The sequence below is a fragment of the Myxine glutinosa genome, chromosome 1, assembly GCF_964187855.1.
Source record: "Myxine glutinosa chromosome 1, kmMyxGlut1.1, whole genome shotgun sequence".
Taxonomy (NCBI): domain Eukaryota; kingdom Metazoa; phylum Chordata; class Myxini; order Myxiniformes; family Myxinidae; genus Myxine; species Myxine glutinosa.
The window spans coordinates 266,475,430-266,496,999 of NC_136261.1; the positions used below are offsets into that span (position 1 = coordinate 266,475,430).

A 21,570-nucleotide genomic window follows, 5' to 3' on the forward strand; every position below is an offset into this window, starting at 1 on the left:
AGGGCGCGGGCCGCGGTGGCCGAACCGAGCGCTGCTACCACATGGTGGAAGCGGGTGTCGTCGGCCGTGATGCCTCGCAGGGCGAACAGGGAATCCGCCTGTGCGAACCAAACCGCCGCGTGAGCCTCCCAGAAGGTAGGCAGTTTAAGGGCGACTGCCGTGTCCATGTCGGTAGGTCACCAATGAAGGAGCTGGGGCTCCCACGTCGATCGGAAGAATGGACGCGACAAAAAGCTGGAATTCATCCGAGTTGCTTTAATCAAACCAAACACTCAGGCACTCTGAAAAGCCCGTTTATCGGGCAGCAATATATATACATATTATCCCGGAGCGTTTGCCCAGGAAAGGCGAGAGGGGGCGTGGCCCAGCGTCCTGGCTGCGGCCTGGCAAGTTGAGGGCGAGCCTGCCCGGGCGTCCCGACCGAGGCCTGGCAAGTTGAGCGCGGGCCTGCCCGGGCGTCCTGGACGAGCCCGGCATGGTGATCGCTCCGCGTCCTTGATAGGTGCAAGGCGATTGTGAAAACCCAGCGGTAGCCGCTACACTGATGTAATAAAGGCATAATTATCTCCAGCGAGTTGATCACAGCACCAAGAGCATCTCATTTCCTTGTCCAGTCAATTTCACCGCTATCAATTCATCTACAGGGTTGCCTGAAAATCGCTTTACCCCTCCCCAGTAAAGCATTCGATTTTTATTTATTTATTTTGTATACAGAGTCGAGGCTCGTGTAAGAGCCAACACGTTAAACACGAAACATGCACGGACACATAAAGCATACAATCAAGAGAGCAGAAGACAAGAGGGGGAGAGAGGAAAGCATACAAGTACAACAACAGTAGAGAACAGGGACGTCGGTAGATCTGTGGAAGGAAGAGGGCTGGTGGAATTTCAGAACAACTGAAACGTTCTTAGCAACTTCAGAAACAAGATGTACAAGAGGTCTTGGTGACAAATTCAGTGATGCAAGGAGCATAATGAAGTGCATACAGATACAACGGGGTCAGAATTTTGAACGAGGTACATTTGGGCCTCCCGGGGGTCAAAAAAATTTTTTTGGAATAGCTAAAAATCACCTTCATATCCTTAAAGCCCTAAGCCTGGGCTATCAAACGCAGCCAAACTGACACCGATCGGCCCAGAGGTTCCGTTTTTATTCATGGTCAAAGTTTCCCTTCCTTGTTCGCATAATGTAAGAGACCAAAATAAGATATATGAATTCCTTCCTCTTCTTCCCAAAGATGCTGTTTCGGCTAGTTTTGCGTACTTAACGCACCAGGAGCGTCCCGATCTTTTGAAATGGCATAGAATTCAAGCTAATGTGATGGTCTGATGGTATATTTCACTTCGATATGCACTTACCTGGCTTACAGGGAGCATGACGTGCGTAACGTAAGAGACCGTTATGGTTTCTAAATTCACACTCAAGTTTGTTGTGTCTCAGAGAAACAAAGGAGGTCAATGATTTTTACAGAGTTAATACATACGTATAAGTGCTGTTTGTTGCGCCCTAAAGAAGAACTATGGAACACCCTGATATGTGTAAAACAGGGCTTATATAAATATCTCTTACGTTACGGTTCATCTGCTTCATCCTATATGAGGAGGAGCTGTGACTCAGGAACTGACATGAGTAACACAAAAACACATTCAGTAGAGTAGTTATATAGATCTACTTTTATTCCAGCTGTGAAAAGTATCTGAAAAAGGCTTTTATAATGAATGCATGGCTTTGAAGGGTAACGAAATACTAAAACAAATGCCCTTTTTCACCATTTTTTGAGGTTCAGAGGCAACATGTAGATAATTGATTTTTTTTAAAGTATATAAAACTATACATTTTCTGGAAGCCGTGATTGTGTTCTACAAGGTGACACCTAAATGTACTAATTCAGAACATTTGGGACAAAGTTATATAGGTTTAAAGCAATCAATGTGTGTTTTTGGGGATTTGTACCTCGTTCAAAATTCTGACACAACGACTGATTTTGTGACAAAGACGAAATGATTAGAATTTGGTGAAGATCTGGATCTTTGCTAGAATTTATGGAGATTATTCACCATTGAGAGATAGGGCCAAAAACGATGCACAGCATAATATTTCAAAAAGTTATGGACGAGTTATGACAAAACTTGGTGGATGATTTGGTTAGGCAACAAGAACAAGCTGATTCGATTTTGGTTCAGGTTCGAATCCAGGTCTGGCCTATCTGTGGCATACAAAATGTAAACTCTTCAGTCTGGCGAAGTTATGCACACTACTGAGTGCTGTTCTTGTTCTTCTTTGCTGAAGCCACGATAACGTTTGACAATTGCCTGAATTTTTTAGAGCTTTTTACTCCCACAATTGGTGTCCTGAAACCAGAGGTCATTTTTCCCCACATTGGAGTCTGATAGCGCACAATTTCCTTTATGAACACTTCAAGGATCGATGGATTGGACACTACGGTCCGATTCTGTAGCCACAACTGTATTCTGCAGCCAGACATAACCCAGTTAGATTTTGTTTGTACTGATGTACTGATGTATGTGTACTGATGATGATAAATGATGATCTTGAAAAATGTTGACGATAAGACTTTGAGAAATGGTTTTTGAATTTTGACATGCAGCAACCTGCATCTTTGTATCTGACTTCATTATTTTATTAATGACATTTTGAATTTGGAACGGCAATTTGTGGACACCCTCAACTGTATTTGGATGACATGGAACTCACTGCTTTTTAAAGGGGACATAAAAACCCACTTTGTGGAGTAAATATGCCTGACTAATTCATTACTTTCTGAATATTTCATCACAATCAGTTTCTCTCATACTGAATAAAATCAAAATATCCATTGTACTTTATAGCTGCACACATTAACAACAGTGCCTCCATTTTCAATATCAAGAGAACCTGAAGTACATTTCAACCTGAAAGGTCAATACAACAAACAACAACAGGCATTTTAAGGCCATTTTCCCTGCAAGAGCAGGGGTTAGCCTTGCGGTCCCCATGACAATCTTCTCCATCTTGCCCGATTTTCTGCATCTCTCCTTGTTAACCCCCTTGCCCGCATTTCTTCTTCGACCATCTTTAGCCAAGTCTTTCTCGGTCTTCCCCATCCTCTACTTCCTTCTACATTCATTTCCATCACTCTTCTCAACCAGTCACTTTCATCCTTCCTCAACACATGACCAAACCATCTCAAACTGTTTCTCTTCACAGCGTCCATCACAGGCTCTATTCCCATCATCTTTCGCAATTCATCATTTGTCTTCCTCTCTCTCAACGATACTCCACACATCCACCGAACGATTCGCATTTCCACCCTTTCCAGCCTTCGTTGCTGCTCTACGTTCATTACCCATGTCTCACTCCCATAAATCATAACACTTCTCACACATGCAGCATACACCTTTCCCTTCAGCTTCAATGAAATGAAATGTCAATGCACTCTCTTAAGGTTTTGCACAAGTGTCCTTTAAATTTGGAGAACACCTGGATGAACCCAGTTTGCTTTTTCTCATTTCATACAGCGGGGTGGTTTATCCTCTGCTGCTAACATCTGTCTGCTTCTGTTGTACTGGTTCTGATTGATATGAGCGGTATTTGTTTCCAGTGGCCTCCATCGGGCAGAGTGTGAGCAGCTCAGGAACGTCTCGGCCATCTGGGGGGAATAATAGTGGTGGGACAACAGTAGACACCACTGGGACGTCGCAGATTTCGGCCTCCTTGCGAAAAGGTGAAGATGGACAAAGCTTAGGTATGTTAGCATTGTTTAAAATAAAGATCCAATCAAATGATATTCCAATGTCAGAATGATGCTTTGCTTTTTTTCCCCAGAAAATATTTGTTTGTCCCCATGTTTGAGATTTTGGCCACATGTAGTACTGCTACCTTGATTACAAAGGAGGTAGCAGGAGCAAAGAGGTAACTATCATTGGAGGTGAAAAATTACAATCGCCAAATTTGTTGAATGGAACAGTCGAGACCTGATATCCTGATATCCTGATATCCTGATATCCAAACGTCCACTCACTCTGGCTATCACATCAATGGCAAAACTAATACGCAAAGGCTTGAACGAAAGATCCTATTGAGTGACAGGAAGTGTCGAACTAACATCATGAATGAAGAGTCAAATACCAGAAAGGAAAGAAGAAACAAAGCAAGCTTGGTGGCATCTGTCTCGGCCATTGTAAGGTCTTTCCTCATGAATGGCAAGAACGGCCACGAGTTCACCAGCTTGCTTACCTCACCTGACATTTGTAGGCCTCTACCCACTGTCATGATTGTAAGGGCAGGTTTTCAGCCTCCTGTACTGCATTGCGTAAAAGGGTAAATATTGCTTTATTATAGAAGAGTGCTGCACATCCTGTAATAGTGGGCCCAGTGTGAAACCGAAATAATAACAGAAGGTTTATTGTTTTTCCAGCAACTTCTGCACAACAGTGATATGATCTTATGCCACTGCCGGTCTTGCACAGGTGAAAAGCGAAAAGCCGAAGACCACACGACACTTGAGGAGGCTAAAAGGCAGCGGTTGATTGGGGACATCCCTATGGAGTTGGTCAATGAAGTCATGGCGACCATCACAGACCCTGGCACGATGCTTGGTCCAGAGGTGAGCACTTTGCCGCATTCTTGCAGATGTTCCAGACTTATCTCAGTCGAGTTCCACTTTTTTGCCTCAATATTATTTGATTAAAAAGTCGAACAATCAAGGTTTGTTTTTTCGAGCCTTCGCTATGACTTCATTACTGGGGACTGTTGCATCTGAATGGATAATTCGGCCGAAGCCGAGCGAGGCTATGTCGATTTTCCTGACAGATTAAACACCCTGCAATCCATGCCTTCAGGAAACTGACTTTTTGGAATGCCGGCTGCATTTTCCATCCAATCATCCTGTACCCTTGTCAAAACGATATCCATCGGTAGGTGCTCCTATGTCAAAAGTTTTGCATCAATCAGTTGTGTTGTGCAGAAACAACAAGCAGTTGTGCAGAAAACAAATTTAAAACAGAGGTGAAAAAGTGAGGGCCTTGACTAACGTTCCACAACGTGGTCGAGAATGGTTGTTGACGCCTATCACTGGTTTTGAATTCTTCGTTTTTGGTTGCAATTTTTCTCTCTGTGTGAAGAGATAGAACTGTTTTCGTTCACATTTCCATCAATATTTAGTGGCAGCGTGTCTGTTTTATGTGCAGTAATTGAATTGGACTTTTCTGTTACATATGTGTAGTTGACGAACAAAAAAATCTGGGTATAATCCATCTTTCTATATTTTAAGTTGACCTTTAATAGGTGTAAATGACCTTATGATATAGTATTAATACAAAACTTCACAGTTATTTTAAGCAACCCGCATATTCAGTCTCAAGATGTGTAAGGTGTGGTGGAGGGGAGACATTATTCAACCACGAGGCATAGTGTTTTTTTGTATACTGAATCGAGGCTCGTGAAAGAGCTAACATTTACTTCACAAACAAATCAACCAGACAAACAAAATATATAAAAAGAGGGAGTGGAAGACAAGATGGGGAGAGAAGGGGAAGCACACAAACACAACATTTGAGAGCAGGGAGATGTGTGGAAGGGAGAGGGCTTTGGGGGAGGAGGTGTGGGAAGGGGGGCGGGGGGCGAGGGAGAAGTATAAAACACAAGGACACCAAGGACTTCCAGGACTGAAGTTGGTATTTCAAAAAAGTGGAATTGGGGTGAAATTAGCGGGGGTAGAAAAGATCAAGGTTTTGGATGGGGGAAGATAAGAGATGGTGGTGAACAGCTGTTTTAAAGACCTGGAGGGTGGAGTGGGATTGAAGAGAGTGAGGGAGTTTGTTCCAGAGGCGGGAGAAAAGAGGAATGAAGGAGTGAAGGTGAGCAGAGAGTCTTGATTTTGGCAGTTTAACCATAAGAGGGTTGCAGGCAGATCTTGTGCGACCTGTAGGAATATTTGCGGGACAGAGCCCAGAGAGAGCTGGGGGGGGCAAGGCCAGAGAGGAGTCGGTAGGAGACGGAAAGACCACCAACCTGCCTGCGGTGAGTGAGTGAAAGGCCCTTGGAGTTAGCTTCATCGCGGGAGATTCCAATGATTCTGAATGCTTTGGTTTCAACAGCGTGAAGACGAGCTAGGTGTGAGGCAGGAGCATCAGCCCAGAGGGGAGAGCAGTATTCCATTGAGCTGCGGATGAAAGCCTTGTATGTGGTGAGGACTCCAATCGTGTTAATGGTCTTGTTGAGTGTTGTATCCCTCGTCCTCTCCTATTTCGTTTTTGTCTGCGCTCATTGGCTAAGGGTTGGGGTGGAGGTGGATAGTGGCTTTTCTCACCTTGTTCACAAAGTTGAAATTGGGTAAAATGTGAACAGCGTTAAATATTCAGCCACTAAATATCCTTGAACACCTTTGCTCATCATGTGAAGTGATTTTAACAATTTTATTTAGCCCACAGAATCTTGTTTCTCACAGTCTGAGAGTCCTGTAGGTGCTTTTTTGCAAAATCCAAGCGGGTTTTCATGTGCCTTTCACTGAGGAGAGGCTTCCATCTTGCCATAAAGCCCAGATCGTTGGAGTGTTGCAGTGATGGTTGTCCTTCTGGAAGTTCCTCCCATCCACACAGGATATCTGGAGCTCATCCAGAGTGACCATCGGGTTCTTGGTCACCTCTCTTACCAAGGCCCTTCTCCCCCGATTGCTCAGTTTGGCCGGGCGGCCAGCTCTAGGAAGAGTCCTGGTTGTTTCAAACGTCTTCCATTTAAGGATTATGGAGGCCACTGTGCTCTTGGGAACCTTCAATGCAGCAGAATTTTTTTTGTCGGCTTCCCTAGATCTGTGCCTCGACACAATCCTGTCTCTGAGCTCAGCAGGCAGTTCCTTCGACCTCATGGCTTGGTTTTTGCTCTGATATGCATTGTCAGCTGTGAGACCTTATATAGACAGGTGTGTGCCTTTCCAAATCATGTCCAATCAATTGAATTTACCACAGGTGGACTCCAATCAAGGTGTACAAACATCTCAAAGATGATCAAGAGAAATAGGAGGCATCTGAGCTAAATTTCAAGTGTCATAGCAAAGGGTCTGAATACTTATGTAAATGTGATATTTCAGTTTTTTCTTTTTAATAAATTTGCAAAACTTTCTGAAATCCTGTTTTCTCTTTGTCATTATGGGGTATTGAGTTTTTTTTTTTTTTTTTTTTTTTTTTTTTTTTTGTATACAAGATCGAGGCTCGTGAAAGAGCGAACATTAATCACACAGAAAGACAAACCGACACATAAAACATATAACATAGGGAGCGGTAGACAAGATGGGGAGAGAGGGGGAAGGACACAAACACAACATTTGAGAGCAGGGACCGAGAGACATGGAGACATCGAGAGATCTGAGAGAGGGCGAGGGCTTTGGGGGGGGGGGGGGGCGTGGGAAGGGGGCAGTGGGAGAGGTATAAAACATATGGACACTGCCAGGACTTCCAGGAAAGAAGTTGGAATTTCAAACAAGGTGGATCTGGGGTGAATTAGCAGGGGTAGAAAAGATCAAGGTTTTGGATGGGGGAAGATAAGAGATGGTGGTGAACAGCTGTTTTAAAGACCTGGAGGGAGGAGTGGGATTGAAGAGAGTGAGGGAGTTTGTTCCAGAGGCGGGAGAAAAGAGGAATGAAAGAGTGAAGGTGAGCGGAGAGCCGAGATTTCGGCAGTTTAACCATCAGAGGGTTGCTGGCAGATCTTGTGCGACCTGTAGGAATATTTGGGGGACAGAGCACAGAGAGAGCTGGGGGTGCAAGGCCGGAGAGGAGTCGGTAGAAGACAGAAAGACCACCTACCTGCCTGCGGTGAGTGAGTGAAAGGCCCTCAGAGATAGCTTCATCGCGGGAGATTCCAATAATTCTGAAAGCTTTGGTTTCAACAGCGTGAAGCCGAGCTAGGTGTGAGGCAGGAGCACCGGCCCATAGGGGAGAACAGTATTCCATTGAGCTGCGGATGAAAGCCTTGTATGTGGTGAGGAGCTCAGGTGTGCCGAGGAAGGACTTCGCACGACGGAGGATGCCCAGTCGGCGACTGGCTTTGGAGGCCAGCTTGGAAATGTGGTTTTCCCAAGAAAGATCATGGCAGATAGTGAGACCCAAAATCTTGAGCGACAGAACTTCTTGGAGAGGATTGTTGAGAAAGTAGATGGGAGGGTTGTCCAGTCGATCTTTTCGGAGAGACATAGTAAGAGTGTGAGATTTGTCAGGATTGAAAGACATGTTCCACTTGTTTGACCAGTCTGTGATTTTGTCCAGGTCTTCAGAGAGTGAGGAGGCAGCAGACTGCCGATCTGAGGGAAGAGGAATGGAGCGGCAGAGAGTGGAGTCATCAGCAAAGAGATAGAGAGGATTTTCGAGAGAGTCAGAGAGATCATTGATGAAGACCAGAAAAAGCACGGGGCCCAGAACACTGCCTTGGGGAACTCCAGCCTGAACAGGAAGAGGAGATGAGAGAAACCCATTCAGGGCCACACGTTGACGACGACTAGAGAGGAAGTCCGCCAGCCATGCGTGGAGATTTCCATGGATACCAAAGGAGGAGAGTTTGGTGAGCAGAGCGGGGTGCCAGACCGTGTCGAAGGCACGTGATATGTCGAGGGAGACAGCTCTAATTTCCTGTTTGGCATTGAGGACCTCCATCCATTGTTGAGACAGCAGAAGCAGCATGTCCAGAGTAGAGTGACCTGGTCTGAAACCAAATTGATGATCAGAGATCAAGCCATTGGAGAAGAGGAAAGATTTCATATCTTTGAGCGGACGAGTCTGGGTTTGTCTGGGTTTTTCATATCTTTGAGCGGACGAGTCTGGGTTTGATCTCCGGCCTTACGATAAACCCAGTGTAGATTGATGAGGAAAAAAATGAATTTAAACGATTTCAGCATAAGGCTGCAACATAACAAAATGTGAAAAAAGCGAAGGGGTCTGAATACTTTCTGAATGCACTGTATATATTGCATACATTCTAAGTTCATGGAATAGTGAAGTGACAGAGGGGAGAAGGCAACATGTACTGACAATGGGACAGTAGGTCACATGTGGATGCAACTATGGGATAAACAAACTGGAGGAGAAAGAGAAGTGGGAAGTAAACAACAAACTGTAAAAGAGAAAAGAAAGGGAGAGAAGTGTGAAGTGTTAAAGGCTGAAGCTTATGAGCTACATACATGTAGTTACACAGCTGAGGCCCACACACATGAAATTGATACAAACCAAATGCATGACAACCCACTGGAACAGTTGGGACTATGAAGAGTGAAAGTAGCATCGACAGCATTTGGCCAAGACAAATCTGGAACGGATTCTTCCTTGAACCATTGAGAAAAAAAATTCAATTTGACCATGATCACCAGCGGATCCTCGTGGAATAGGCAGCCACCTTAATGTCCCCTCCGAAGAATGGCATATTCATTGATGCAGTGCCTCCCTGAAAAGGACTGGGTTTATCGTAAGGCCGGAGATCAAACCCAGACTCGTCCGCTCAAATTGAACCAAGCTACGTCTGGGTAATCCTGTTAGATAGCCTTTCTTTATTTTGTTTTTAATATCCAAGCGTAGAAAGTGAAAATTCGACTTCCGGTCCCTCGAGCGACGAGGCTTGCTTCGATCTCTCCACGGCATCAAAGTTTGAGTGTTTTCCCGTTCGTGTCTTTGTCAAATTTCCGCTGGGTATTTTGTTGTGTATGTGTTATTGTGTGTTTCTATTTGGTTTTGGTTTTGTAGTTGTTGCAAATTTGTGTGTAATTAATCGTTTTTTTTGTTCGCGCCTCGTGCGCGGCCTGGTCTCTCCGGGCTCCCTCCCCCCGTCAGTGTTTTGTGAATATGGGTTCTTTCCTTCATAGTATTTGCTTGTTTCTTTGATTTTATTTTCTCTCCCCTACCTCTCACGAACATCTTACCCTTTGTCCAGCGTTTTGAAAACAGAACAAACAAATAAACAACAAAAAAAATTCTATATTAATTCTTTCTATCCTCCTGGACACGTGCTTGTTCGCTCTCCTCCTCGTCTCGACTTGTGCCCCGCCCCCTATATCTCGTTTTTCTTCCACCTCTGCTCCTGCTTTCTCAAATCCACGTTCTCACTTAGAGACCTTTCCCAGATTGTTTTTCATAGTTTTGTTTAAATATTATTTAAATATGTTTAAACCGCAGCCGTGATGCTGACGCCGCCCCCCCCCCCCCCCAGAATTTCCATATTTTAAACGTTTCCCAGTGTATACCCTGGATTAGAATAGGTACACCGTATCCCTGCGTGTCGTAAGAGACGACTAAGAGGGTTGGCGTCAGGAAGGGCATCCGGCTATAAAAACATTGCCTCAAAAAGAGAACCATGACAATTACAACTACATATGGGCAGGGTACAGCCCGAAGTAGAGATCGGTTTTTGAGGTTTGGGACATGGAATGTAGGGACAATGACAGGGAGATCAGGAGAAGTGGTGGAGGTATTGGTCAGAAGAAGAGTGGACATATGTTGTGTGCAAGAGACGAGATGGAAAGGAAGTGGTGTGAGAATGGTGAAGGGTAGGCAGGGACAGAAATACAAGTTTATGTGGCAAGGGTGCCTGGAGGGCGTGAATGGTGTTGGTGTCCTGTTTTCTGAGGAGTTGTAGACAGTGTGGTGAGTGTGACTAGAGTGAGTGATAGGTTGATGATGGTGAAAATGATGATTGGAAAGCTCTTGCTGAACGTCATCTCGGGATATGCTCCACAGGTTGGTCGAAGCGATGAAGAGAAGGACAAGTTCTGGTGTGCGATAGAGAAGCTGATGGAAAACGTGAAAGATGAGGAAGTTGTTGTGGAAGGAGGAGACTTAAATGGACATGTGGGAAGGAGTATGGATGGTTTTGAGGGAGTTCATGGGGGTTACGGATATGGTGTGAGAAATGGAGAAGGTGAAAGGATTTTGGAGTTTGCTGATGGAGCTGATTTGTTCATTTGTAATACTCAGTTCCAGAAAGAGGATAATAAGCTTGTTACATACACGTCAGGTGGGTCGACGACAACCGTTGACTACCTGATGGTGCGTAGGCGAGATAGGGGACACCTCCGGGACACAAAGGTGATCCCGGGGGAGGAGGCTGTTTCACAGCACCACTTGGTTGTCTGTGACATAAGGGTGAAAGGTGCGAGGAGAGCTCGGCGGGTGAAGTACCAACCGAGAATGAAGGTGTGGTGGTTGAAAGAGGTGACAGTAAGGGAGGCATTAAAAGAGAGGCTGAGTAGGGTCGAGGATGATGTGGTTGAGCTTGAAAGTGGTTGGATGTCAATGAAAGCTAGTTTGTTGGGAGCCGTTGGTGAGGTATGTGGATGGACAAAAGGACCACCGAGGTACTCGGAAACATGGTGGTGGGATGATGAAGTTGGAAAGAGGATTGACGAGAAGAGGAAGAAGTTCAAGGAGTGGCAGAAGGCGAAGGGTACGGGAGCAGAAACAGCAGAGCATGAAAGTTATAAGGCAGCCAGGAAGGCTGCAAAGAAAGGGGAAGCAAAGGCGCAGGAGGCATGTAGGAAAATGATCGGAGAACGCTTGGATTCGGAAGAGGGTCAGAAAGCAGTATTCAGGATTGCAAAGCAGATAGCGAAAGAGAGGTGTGATGTGATGGGGGTGAGTTGCTTGAAGGATGAAGTGGGACAAATCGTTGACGACCCAGATGGAATTAAAGGAAGATGGAAAAGATATATGTAAATGCTGTTGAATACAGAGAATGAATGGGATGGCAACATAGAGAGTAACCCAGTTTTAGGACCGGCAGAGAAGATAACTGAGAAGGAAGCTGAGGAAGCAATAAAAGCAATGAAGGGTAGAAAAGCGAGAGGGCCGACGGGAGTTGTGGGAGATATGTTGAAGGCAGCAGGAAGTTGGGGTGTGAAGAGAATGACAGAGATCTGTAATCTGGTGGTGAAAGAAGGCCGCATTCCAGTGGATTGGGAACTGAGTACCCTCGTCCCTCTATACAAGGGGAAAGGTGACCCTCTGGAGTGTGGCTCGTACCGAGCGATAAAGTTATTGGAGCATGGAATGAAGGTATTGGAAAGGGTGTTGGAGAGGAGGATAAGGAAGAAAGTGAAGATCGACGAAATGCAGTTTGGATTTATGCCAGGAAGAGGAACGACAGATGCGCTTTTCATTGTGAGGCAGTTGCAGGAGAAGTACATGGAGAAGAGGAAGAAGTTGTTTCTTGGGTTTGTTGATCTGGAGAAAGCATTCGATAGGGTACCACGCAAAGTATTGACATGGGCATTGAGGAAGTTAGGAGTGGAGGAATGGTTGATCAGAGTAGTGATGGCAATGTACAAAAGAGCACGCACAGCTGTAAGGACGAAGGACGGGAACAGTGGTGAGTTTGAGGTGAAGGCGGGAGTGCATCAGGGGTCGGTACTAAGTCCACTACTATTTGTAGCTGTGATGGAGATGCTGGCTCAGAACGTAAAGGAGGGTTTACCGTGGGAGTTGTTGTATGCAGATGATCTGGTGTTGATTGCGGAAAGTATGGATGGACTGAAGGAAAAGATGAACAAGTGGAAGGAATGTATGGAGACAAAAGGTCTGAAGGTGAATATCGGAAAGACGAAGGTGATGGCAAGTGGTAAAGCATGTGGTGAGGTGGAAAGAACTGGGAAGTGGCCCTGTGCTGTGTGTAGGAAGGGTGTCGGAGTGAACTCCATTCAATGTACAATGTGCGCTGAGTGGGTTCATCAAAAATGTAGTGGTCTGAGAGGGTCATTAACCAGTGTGGCAGCTACATTCAAATGTAAGGTGTGCACAGAGGGAGCTGCAGATGGAGGAAATGTTGAGTTGGATCTTGGAGACGGCATGAAGCTGGAAGGTGTGAAAACATTTTGCTACCTCGGAGACATGCTGAATGGAGAAGGTGGATCAGACTCGGCAACGGTTGCTAGAGTGAGATGTGCATGGAAGAAGTTTCGGGAACTGAGTGGTGTGCTGATGATGAGGGGAGTGTCGTTGAAGCTGAAGGGAAAGGTGTATACTGCATGTGTGAGAAGTGTTATGATTTATGGGAGCGAGACATGGGTAATGAACGTAGAGCAGCAACGAAGGTTGGAAAGGGTGGAAATGTGAATGGTTCGACGGATGTGCGGAGTATCGTTGAGATAGAGAGGAAGACAAATGATGAATTGCGAAAGATGATGGGAATAGAGCCTGTGATTGATGCTGTGAAGAGGAACAGGTTGAGATGGTTTGGTCATGTGTTGAGGAAGGATGAAAGTGACTGGTTGAGAAGAGTGATGGAAATGAATGTAGAAGGAAGTAGAGGACGTGGAAGACCGAGAAAGACTTGGCGAAAGATGGTGGAAGAAGAAATGCGGGCAAGGGGGTTAACAAGGAGAGATGCAGAAAATAGGACAAAATGGAGAAGATTGTCATGAGGACCGCAAGGCTAACCCCCGCTCTAGTAGGGAAAATGGCCTTTAAAATGCATGTTGTTGTTGTTGTATCCAAGCATAGAAAGTCATTTAAAATTCTGACTTCTGAGAGGTTCTGAGGAAAATTTCCATCCAATGGGTACTTTTTTTGAGGTGGTCTCGATAGTCAAACAGATTGAACTCTGTGTGTATCTCTAGCACAAGACACTGACAAGCTTGTTTTTGACCCATTGTTGTCCCCCACTCCTCCGACAAGGTTGGAGACGGGGAACATGAAAATGAGCTCCGACCAACTGACCGACTGATCATCTGTCCATTTTCTTTTGTGTCCACGATATTTCAAAAAACGTTGAATATTTAACTTGCATATTGCAGATATCTATTCCTCATGACATTATCTCAACCAGATTCGATCACGGCTGTGATTGGCTGAATTATACTGCCATGGCAACCATCTCGGTAACTTGTCTTGTGTACACGATATTTCAAAAACTGTTCAAGATTTAGCTTTCATGTAATACAGAGGTATTTCTCATACTACCGAAAAGGCAGGTGACCTGGAGTACCAGCAGCTCCTTGTCACTATTCACATGATTGTTAAACTTTTAATGTATCAGTACAGCAAAGAGCTGAAACAGAAATGTAGATGGGTAATTTAGGTGGAAGCATAAACTGCAATGACCTCTGAATGATTAACTTTGTGCAGTGCATCATTTGGGATTGGGGACCACCAAGTGTAGACCTAGTGTTGATTCTGCCCGACAGACGAGCCTCTTGTCAGCCCATGTGGCAAGGGATGAGGCAGCAAGGATGGAGGAACGGCGAGGGATCATAGAGTTCCATGTGTTGGGTAACTCGCTGTCTCAGAGGCCCAACAAGAAGATGTTAGTATGGTTGGTGGGCCTACAGAATGTGTTCTCACACGAGCTTCCTCGCATGCCAAAGGAGTACATAACTCGCCTCGTGTTTGACCTGTGAGTACTTTTGCTGTCTATCAGTGCTGAAACTTAATTTGGCATTTTTTGTGGGGTCATGTCAAAGGGTTATTATCCGTTTGATTTTGTATACCCATGACAGAAAACACAAGACTCTGGCTCTGATCAAGGATGGGCGCGTCATTGGAGGGATTTGCTTCCGCATGTTCCTGACACAGGGTTTCACTGAGATCGTGTTCTGTGCAGTTACATCCATTGAGCAGGTCAAGGTGGGTCCTCAAGAACTGATCAGTTTCCAGACCTACAAATGCAAATGTGTCAGCACTAGGTGAAGCCCTGATAAATATAATCGGACAAGATAGTGCTCATTGTTTTATCGTCTAACTCATCACCGTTACTTTCTGAAAAGGTATGTTTTTTCACTTTTATGGCTTCAAAATAGGTCGTCATGAATTATTTTTTTCTCCTCAGAAATTTTCCACACATCACTTATGAAGCTTATAAAGCTCACAGTGTTAAGTGTGGAAAATTTCTGAGGAGATTTGGTTGGCTCAACAGCGCAATGGGCTGTCACCGCGTAAGTGATGGAGGTCCCTGGTTCGAGTCCCGGGTTGAATCAGAATTTTTCACACTAACCCCACGCAGCAATTTAAATCCTGTTTATGAAAACATATATATATATATATATATATATATATATATATATATATATATATATATATATATATACATATATATATATATATAGATAGATATATATATGTATGTGCAGTACATGCTCCCTTAAAGGTATATGTTCAGGCATATTTAATATATATTTTTTTTTTCTTTGTATTTTTTCTGTCGTTTTGACTACCATGTCTTTTTTTTTTTTAATTGATTACATCACAAACAAACTGTTATCGTTTTAGTTTTATCTGAATGTGCCGTTATGCAGGGTTATGGTACCCACCTCATGAACCATCTGAAGGAATACCACATTAATCATAGCATCCTTCATTTCCTGACCTTTGCTGATGAATATGCTATTGGATACTTTAAGAAACAGGCAAGATGCTGTCATCCCCCACCGCCCTCCCTCCCTCTTCCATCCACCTCTGCTCTACAAACATCTTTGTTCCCTTTTTCTCATCATTTTTCTTTCCTTTTCCCAACCCCTTTTGTATTCACATTTATATCCAAACTTCGGTACTTACTCGTATGCTTGTTCTTATCAGATTTTTCCATACTTTCCTGATACTCAGGGCTTTTCCAAAGACATAAAGCTGCCCAAGAACAAGTACATTGGCTACATCAAAGACTATGAGGAGGCCACGCTAATGGGCTGTGAGCTTAACCCTCGGATCCCCTACACGGAGTTTTCTGTTATCATCAAGAAGCAGAAGGAGGTGAATGCAGACATTTGGGTAGAAGAATGAAAACATTATTTGTTACTTTGTAGATCACAAATAGTGATTAAGACTTTAATCTTGTACAGCATAAACTGATGATGAGGTACTTGCTTAGCTATTGTGCATTTTTATATTGTTCCGTCTCGCAGAAACTGTTGTGGAAGATCTTATCCATAGATTGCATGATGAATATTACGGCCCATAATGATTCTGATTTGAAAGAAGAAAAAAAACTTCCTTTTGCATCAATTTTCTTTTTGTAGATGCCATAACAGATGGTCTGTCCCAAACTTCCCATAAATAAACTTTCAGACTCGTTATTTGATGCACTAATTATAATCCTCCAAAAGTTACTGTTTAAAATTTGGTTTATTAATGGCACACTTTTTATTCCATCATGATACTTTTTTTGGAAGATCATGCATTATGAATAATAAATTATTCGAATTTATGAAAGAATCACATCTATATTGAAGGAGCTGGGGCTCCCACGTCGATCAGAAGAATGGACGCGACAAAAAGCTGGAATTCATCTGAGTTGCTTTATTGAAATCAAACACTCAGGCACTCTGAAAACCCGTTTATCGGTCAGCAATATATATCTATTAACCCAGGGGGTTTGCCCAGGCCCGGCGCCAGGGGGCGTGGCCCAGCGTCCTGGCTGCGGCCTGGCAAGTTGAGGGCGAGCCTGCCCGGGCATGCCCGGGCATGCCCGGGCGTCCCGACCGAGGCCTGGCAAGTTGAGCGCGGGCCTGCCCGGGCGTCCTGGACGAGCCCGGCATGGTGATCGCTCCGCGTCCTTGATAGGTGCAAGGCGATTGTGAAACCCCAGCGGCAGCCGCTACAATATCAACATTGTTTTGGGAAATGGTCAGGGAAAGGTGTGTGTAGAGAAATGTGTCAACATTATACGGAACCAATAATGTCAGATTATGAGCAACAAACTGTTGCTAAATCGTGTTGAAACTGAAAATGAAATGCACGTGAGCACTAAATTGTTGAAGTGTCCTTAAGTTGTGCAACTGGGGTTGGATTCCCAGATCATTAAGAAGCTGATTGAGCGCAAGCAGGCCCAAATGAGCAAAGTGTACCCCGGGCTCACATGCTTCAAGGAAGGTGTACGACAGATTCCCATTGAAAGCATTCCTGGAATCCGTAAGTTGTTGACTTTTGGTGGTGAAATGTAGTTTAAGCAGATCTCAGTTCCGTGTGCAGCATGTGGCTGATTGTTTGCTTCATTGCCGGGAGTGTGGCTGTGACCTCTTAGTTAAAGGAGTCATTTGGGAATTCTTTTTTCAGGGTACTGGCAATAACTCACCTCGTCTTCATGAAAGATACCTTGTGATTTTTAACTTCCACCAATGTTCATGTTCATGTTCACAAAAAAATTGGTTGCAGTTGGGAAGATCCATATTAATATCTGAAAGAACCACCAAATAGTATAGTGAGTAAGCAGCCAAGTATTCTTTGCACATGACATAATTTGATCATATTTAATCGAAAATTTAAATACTGTACATAAAAATAAAAGCAGCCCAGTTTCCCCATCCATAAAGCTTTATTCTAATGACTTTGTGCTGCTGTCCTGAGGAAGTTTAGTCATTCAAACTCTTGGGTCTCACTATGAGCCACAATCTTTCTTGGGCAAACCACATTTCAAAACTGGTCTCCAAAGCCAACCACCATCTGGGCATCCTCTGTCATACAAGGTCCTTCCTTGACACACCTGAACTCCGATCCACCTACAAGGCCTTCATCCACAGCTTGATGGAGTACTGCACTTCCCTCACTCACATCTTGCTCAGCTTGATGCTGTGGAAACCAAGGCCTTCAAGATCATTGGAATCTCCCTCAATGAACCTGAATCTATGGGTCTGTCACTTTGCCATCACAGATAGGTCAGTGGTCTCTCCATCTTCTACCGCCTCCTTTCTGGTCTTTCACTGCTCTTTCCGTGCTTTGTCCCACCCCACAGGTTTCTGCTGGACTCACACGGTCCACCATCAACCCTCTTTGGTGAAACTACCTATATCCAGAATCACTGCTCACCTCCACCCATTTGTTCCTCTTTTTCCCCACCTATCGAACCAACCTCCATATCCTCTTCTATCTCATTATTTCCGACAGGTCTTCCAAGACAGCTGTTCACCACCATCTAAGATCGTCTCCAATCCAAAACCATGACCATTTCTGCCATTGTTAACCCCCACCCACCTCACCCCAATCCCTCCTAATTTTCCATTTTTTCCTCCTTGGAGTTTCCTTCTCTGTGCATGCATGTTTTGCACCTTGTTTTGTCTGTTATGTCCTGATCCATTTGGTGTGTTTGCTCTTTCATGAACCTCGACTATGCATAAAAAAAAACAGCAACAAGAATTACGTGTTATAACACATGCTTTTCACGTGTTTTACTTCATTTTACATCCTCAGTGACATTCTCAGATAGACATGCAATATTTTGTCAAGCACAACATGCTTTCTTTTGATTAAACCCATCAGCGAAGCGATTGAAGGCATGGCAAGTATTAATAAATTAAGGAACCACTAACTAGTATAGCTACCCATCAGCCAAATATTATTTGCACATGACATGATTTGGTCCGTTTTTGTCCCCCGTCGCTCAGCGGAGCGAAAGGGGGACTATGGCTTTCCCCTCCGTCCGTGTGTCCGTCCGTGCATGCGTGCGGGCATGCGTGCGTGCGGGCGTGCGTGCGTGCGTAAGCAAAGGACCGCATTCGAATTTGATGTGTGGGTGCAACCCACGTCAAAATCCAAGATGGCCGCCGCCATGTATGTCTGATGCCATGTATGTCTGAACCTTGTAACCTGCATATCTTGAAAAATAAGCGATGTACCAACTTCTAATCTGGTGTGTGGGTGTATCTAGGCATAAGGAAGAAAGCTGTTTAAAATTGGGTTACCACGTCAAAATCCAAGATGGCCACCGCCATGTATGTCTGAACCTTGTGAGATGAATATCGTGAAAAATAAGCGAAGTACCAACTTCTAATTTGGTGTGTGGGTGTATCTCGGCATAAGGACTAACGCTATTGAAAATTGGGTCGCCACGTCAAAATCCAAGATGGCCACCACCATATATATGTCTGAAACCTGAGCGAAATATCTCGAAAAATAAGCGAAGTACCAACGTCTAATCTGGTGTGTGGGTGTATCTAGGCACAAGGAAGAACGCTGTTTAAAATCGGGTCGCCACAGCAAAAGCCAAGATGGTCGCCGCCATGTATGTCTGAAACTTGAGATGAATATCTTGAAAAATAAGCAAAGTACCAACTTCTAATTTGGTGTGTGGGTGTATCTCGGCATAAGGAAGAACACTATTGAAAATTGGGTCGCCACGTCAAAATCCAAGATGGCCACCACCATATATATGTCTGAACCTTGTGAGCGAAATATCTTGAACAATAAGCGAAGTACCAACTTCTAATCTGGTGTGTGGGTGTATCTCGGCATAAGGAAGAAGGCTATTGAAAATTGGGTCGCCATGTCAAAATCCAAGATGGCCGCCGCCATGTATGTCTGAATCTTGTGAGATGAATATCTTGAAAGATAAGCGAAGTACCAACTTCTAATTTGGTGTGTGGGTGTATCTCGGCATAAGGAAGACCGCTATTGTAAAGTGGGTCGCCACGTCAAAATCCAGGACGGCCACCACCATATATATTTCTGAACCTTGTGAGCGAAATATCTTGAAAAATAAGCGAAGTACCTTCTGGTGTGTGGGTGTATCTAGGCATAAGGAAGAACGCTATTGAAAATTGGGTCGCCACGTCAAAATCCAAGATGGCCACCTCCATGTATGTCTGACCCTTGTGAGCGAAATATCATATCATAGCATGTTTTCTGCGTGGTCCACTTTGTCAACTCACATCACTTCCCCGGCGGGGGACCTAGGCGTAACGCTTGTTTTAATCTAAATTTAATACAATTGACATATTGATGAAGGAAAATAAATGTACACCATCAAAACGATTGGAGAATTCAAGGAACAATAACCAAGTGGCCATTTACAAGTTTCTGGAGAAGGTGGTTGTAAAATTTCAATAGTTGTATATTTATTACATATGCAAAAATGGTTTATTTGGCCTCAAGCTAGGTTTCAGGCAGGACGCCAGCCCAAAGGGAAAGCAGTATTCCATCAAGTTGTGGATGAAGGCCTTGTGTGTGTGTGTGTGTGTGTGTGTGTGTGTGTGTGTGTGTATATATATATATATATCTATATATATATATATATATATATATATATATATATATATATATATATCGGGAGGATCGTAATAGACTTCCACCACCAGTTGAGAATGACAAACGTTTATTAAACACCAAGTACACAGCTGGGAGGATCAGAGACATCTATAGCATGAATGAACAGCATGCCAAGTCAACCTTCCTAAGGAAACACCGATTCACAGTTCATTTATATAGAGGCACACTTATCAGAGAATCTCCGCTAAAGTTTGCGAGGACAAAGGGAATTGGACAGTTGCGCCCCCACCGGCATCCGTCCTTTCGCCTCGGGGGAGTGAAGCACGCACCGTTAGGATCCGGACCAGATGTGTTTTCAAGGCTCCGAGGTGACAAGAGGTGTAATTCACTGAAGGGGGATTGCATTCCTGGTCTTGATAAGGTCATAAAGTGTACGAGGCCGTTTGATGAGTTCCAGGCGTTGGATGTACCTTTCAGCTCACATTCTTATTTAAACTTAATCCAGAGCAGGGAAGTCAAGCATATTTATCATAACTCAAGCATTATTGATTATACGAAATATAATTAATGTTTATATCAGTCTATCAGAAAAGGTCTATGTCTACGAATTCGAGCATCCCACGTATAGAGGTTCATTTTTCACACGTATAGTCCGCATTCCTACCCGCGGCTCGGGACGCCGTTTGCAAGCCGAAGGAGAGTTTTACAACAAGGCTATCTGGCCTGGAGAGAACGCATGTATACAACAAAGCCATCTGTCCTGCGAGAGGAAGCATGTATTTCTCATTTTAAAATATATATATTGGCGAAAAACCTTTTTTATTAACTACGGATAACAGTTCAAACAACATTTATAACAGAGTTTGTGCAGTAGCGAACCTGCCACCGACATTAACCTTCCTCTTGTCTCGTCGAGACAAAGTATCTCAAGAGACAACGTGCCACATCGGGCTTTATTGAAAGACAATCGTGTAATGTGGGTGTCTCCCAAGAGCATGCCAAGCGCCCATAGCGCCTCGCCCGTGCACTTGAGGAACGTGTCGTGTTGTGTGTGCTTGGAACCTGAGGGCTCAGAACATGAAGGTCCATTAACGTTTCGGATCCACAACGAAGGCGTCTGGTCCAGATGAGGTTCTGCTCCGCCAGGGGGCCCGTCACCTCCCCTGCGGAACTTGCTCCCCCCACCCTTTGCAGACGCGGTCCTTGCAGATCTTCGAAGTTAATCAACGATCATGCCCATGAGACCTCTCACGTGCTGCTGTTCTGGGGGAATACATAATATTGTCAGTATCTTGTGTCTCGTGTTCCTGGTCAGGGTACAGAGCGTTAAAAGCCGAAATATTTGAAATAAAGAGAGAGACTTCCTTTATGTCAAAGTCTCCCATGGACGCCTGATCAGCTTGCGGATCCAGGATATCCATGTCGGGTCCCTTGACTGCCAGACCCAGCGTCACAATCAGATCCATAGTTGGGTCGGAAGGAGGTGTACAGCTGTGAGCTTGTAATACATAAGAGGCATTAGCCAGTTCTCGCAAGGGGTTTACAACACAAGTATCACAGTCATCACAAAAATCAATACAGGCATTAGCCAGTTCTCGCAAGGGGTTTACAACACAAGTATCACAGTCA

General features: G+C 44.4%; 1 protein-coding gene across 1 annotated transcript in view; it reads left to right on the plus strand.

Annotated features, from left to right (window-relative positions):
• Window positions 1-3,446: 3,446 nt before the first annotated feature.
• The window catches only part of LOC137437090 (histone acetyltransferase KAT2B-like), an 81,016-nt gene continuing 62,892 nt past the window's right edge, over window positions 3,447-21,570 (plus strand). Inside the window, exons 1-7 of the mRNA XM_068131455.2 lie at window positions 3,447-3,746; window positions 4,471-4,607; window positions 14,157-14,365; window positions 14,469-14,595; window positions 15,264-15,374; window positions 15,571-15,714; window positions 16,758-16,872. Coding sequence (XP_067987556.2) covers window positions 4,545-4,607; window positions 14,157-14,365; window positions 14,469-14,595; window positions 15,264-15,374; window positions 15,571-15,714; window positions 16,758-16,872 — 769 coding nt within the window. The 5' untranslated portion in view covers window positions 3,447-3,746; window positions 4,471-4,544. The remainder of the gene's footprint in view (window positions 3,747-4,470; window positions 4,608-14,156; window positions 14,366-14,468; window positions 14,596-15,263; window positions 15,375-15,570; window positions 15,715-16,757; window positions 16,873-21,570) is intronic.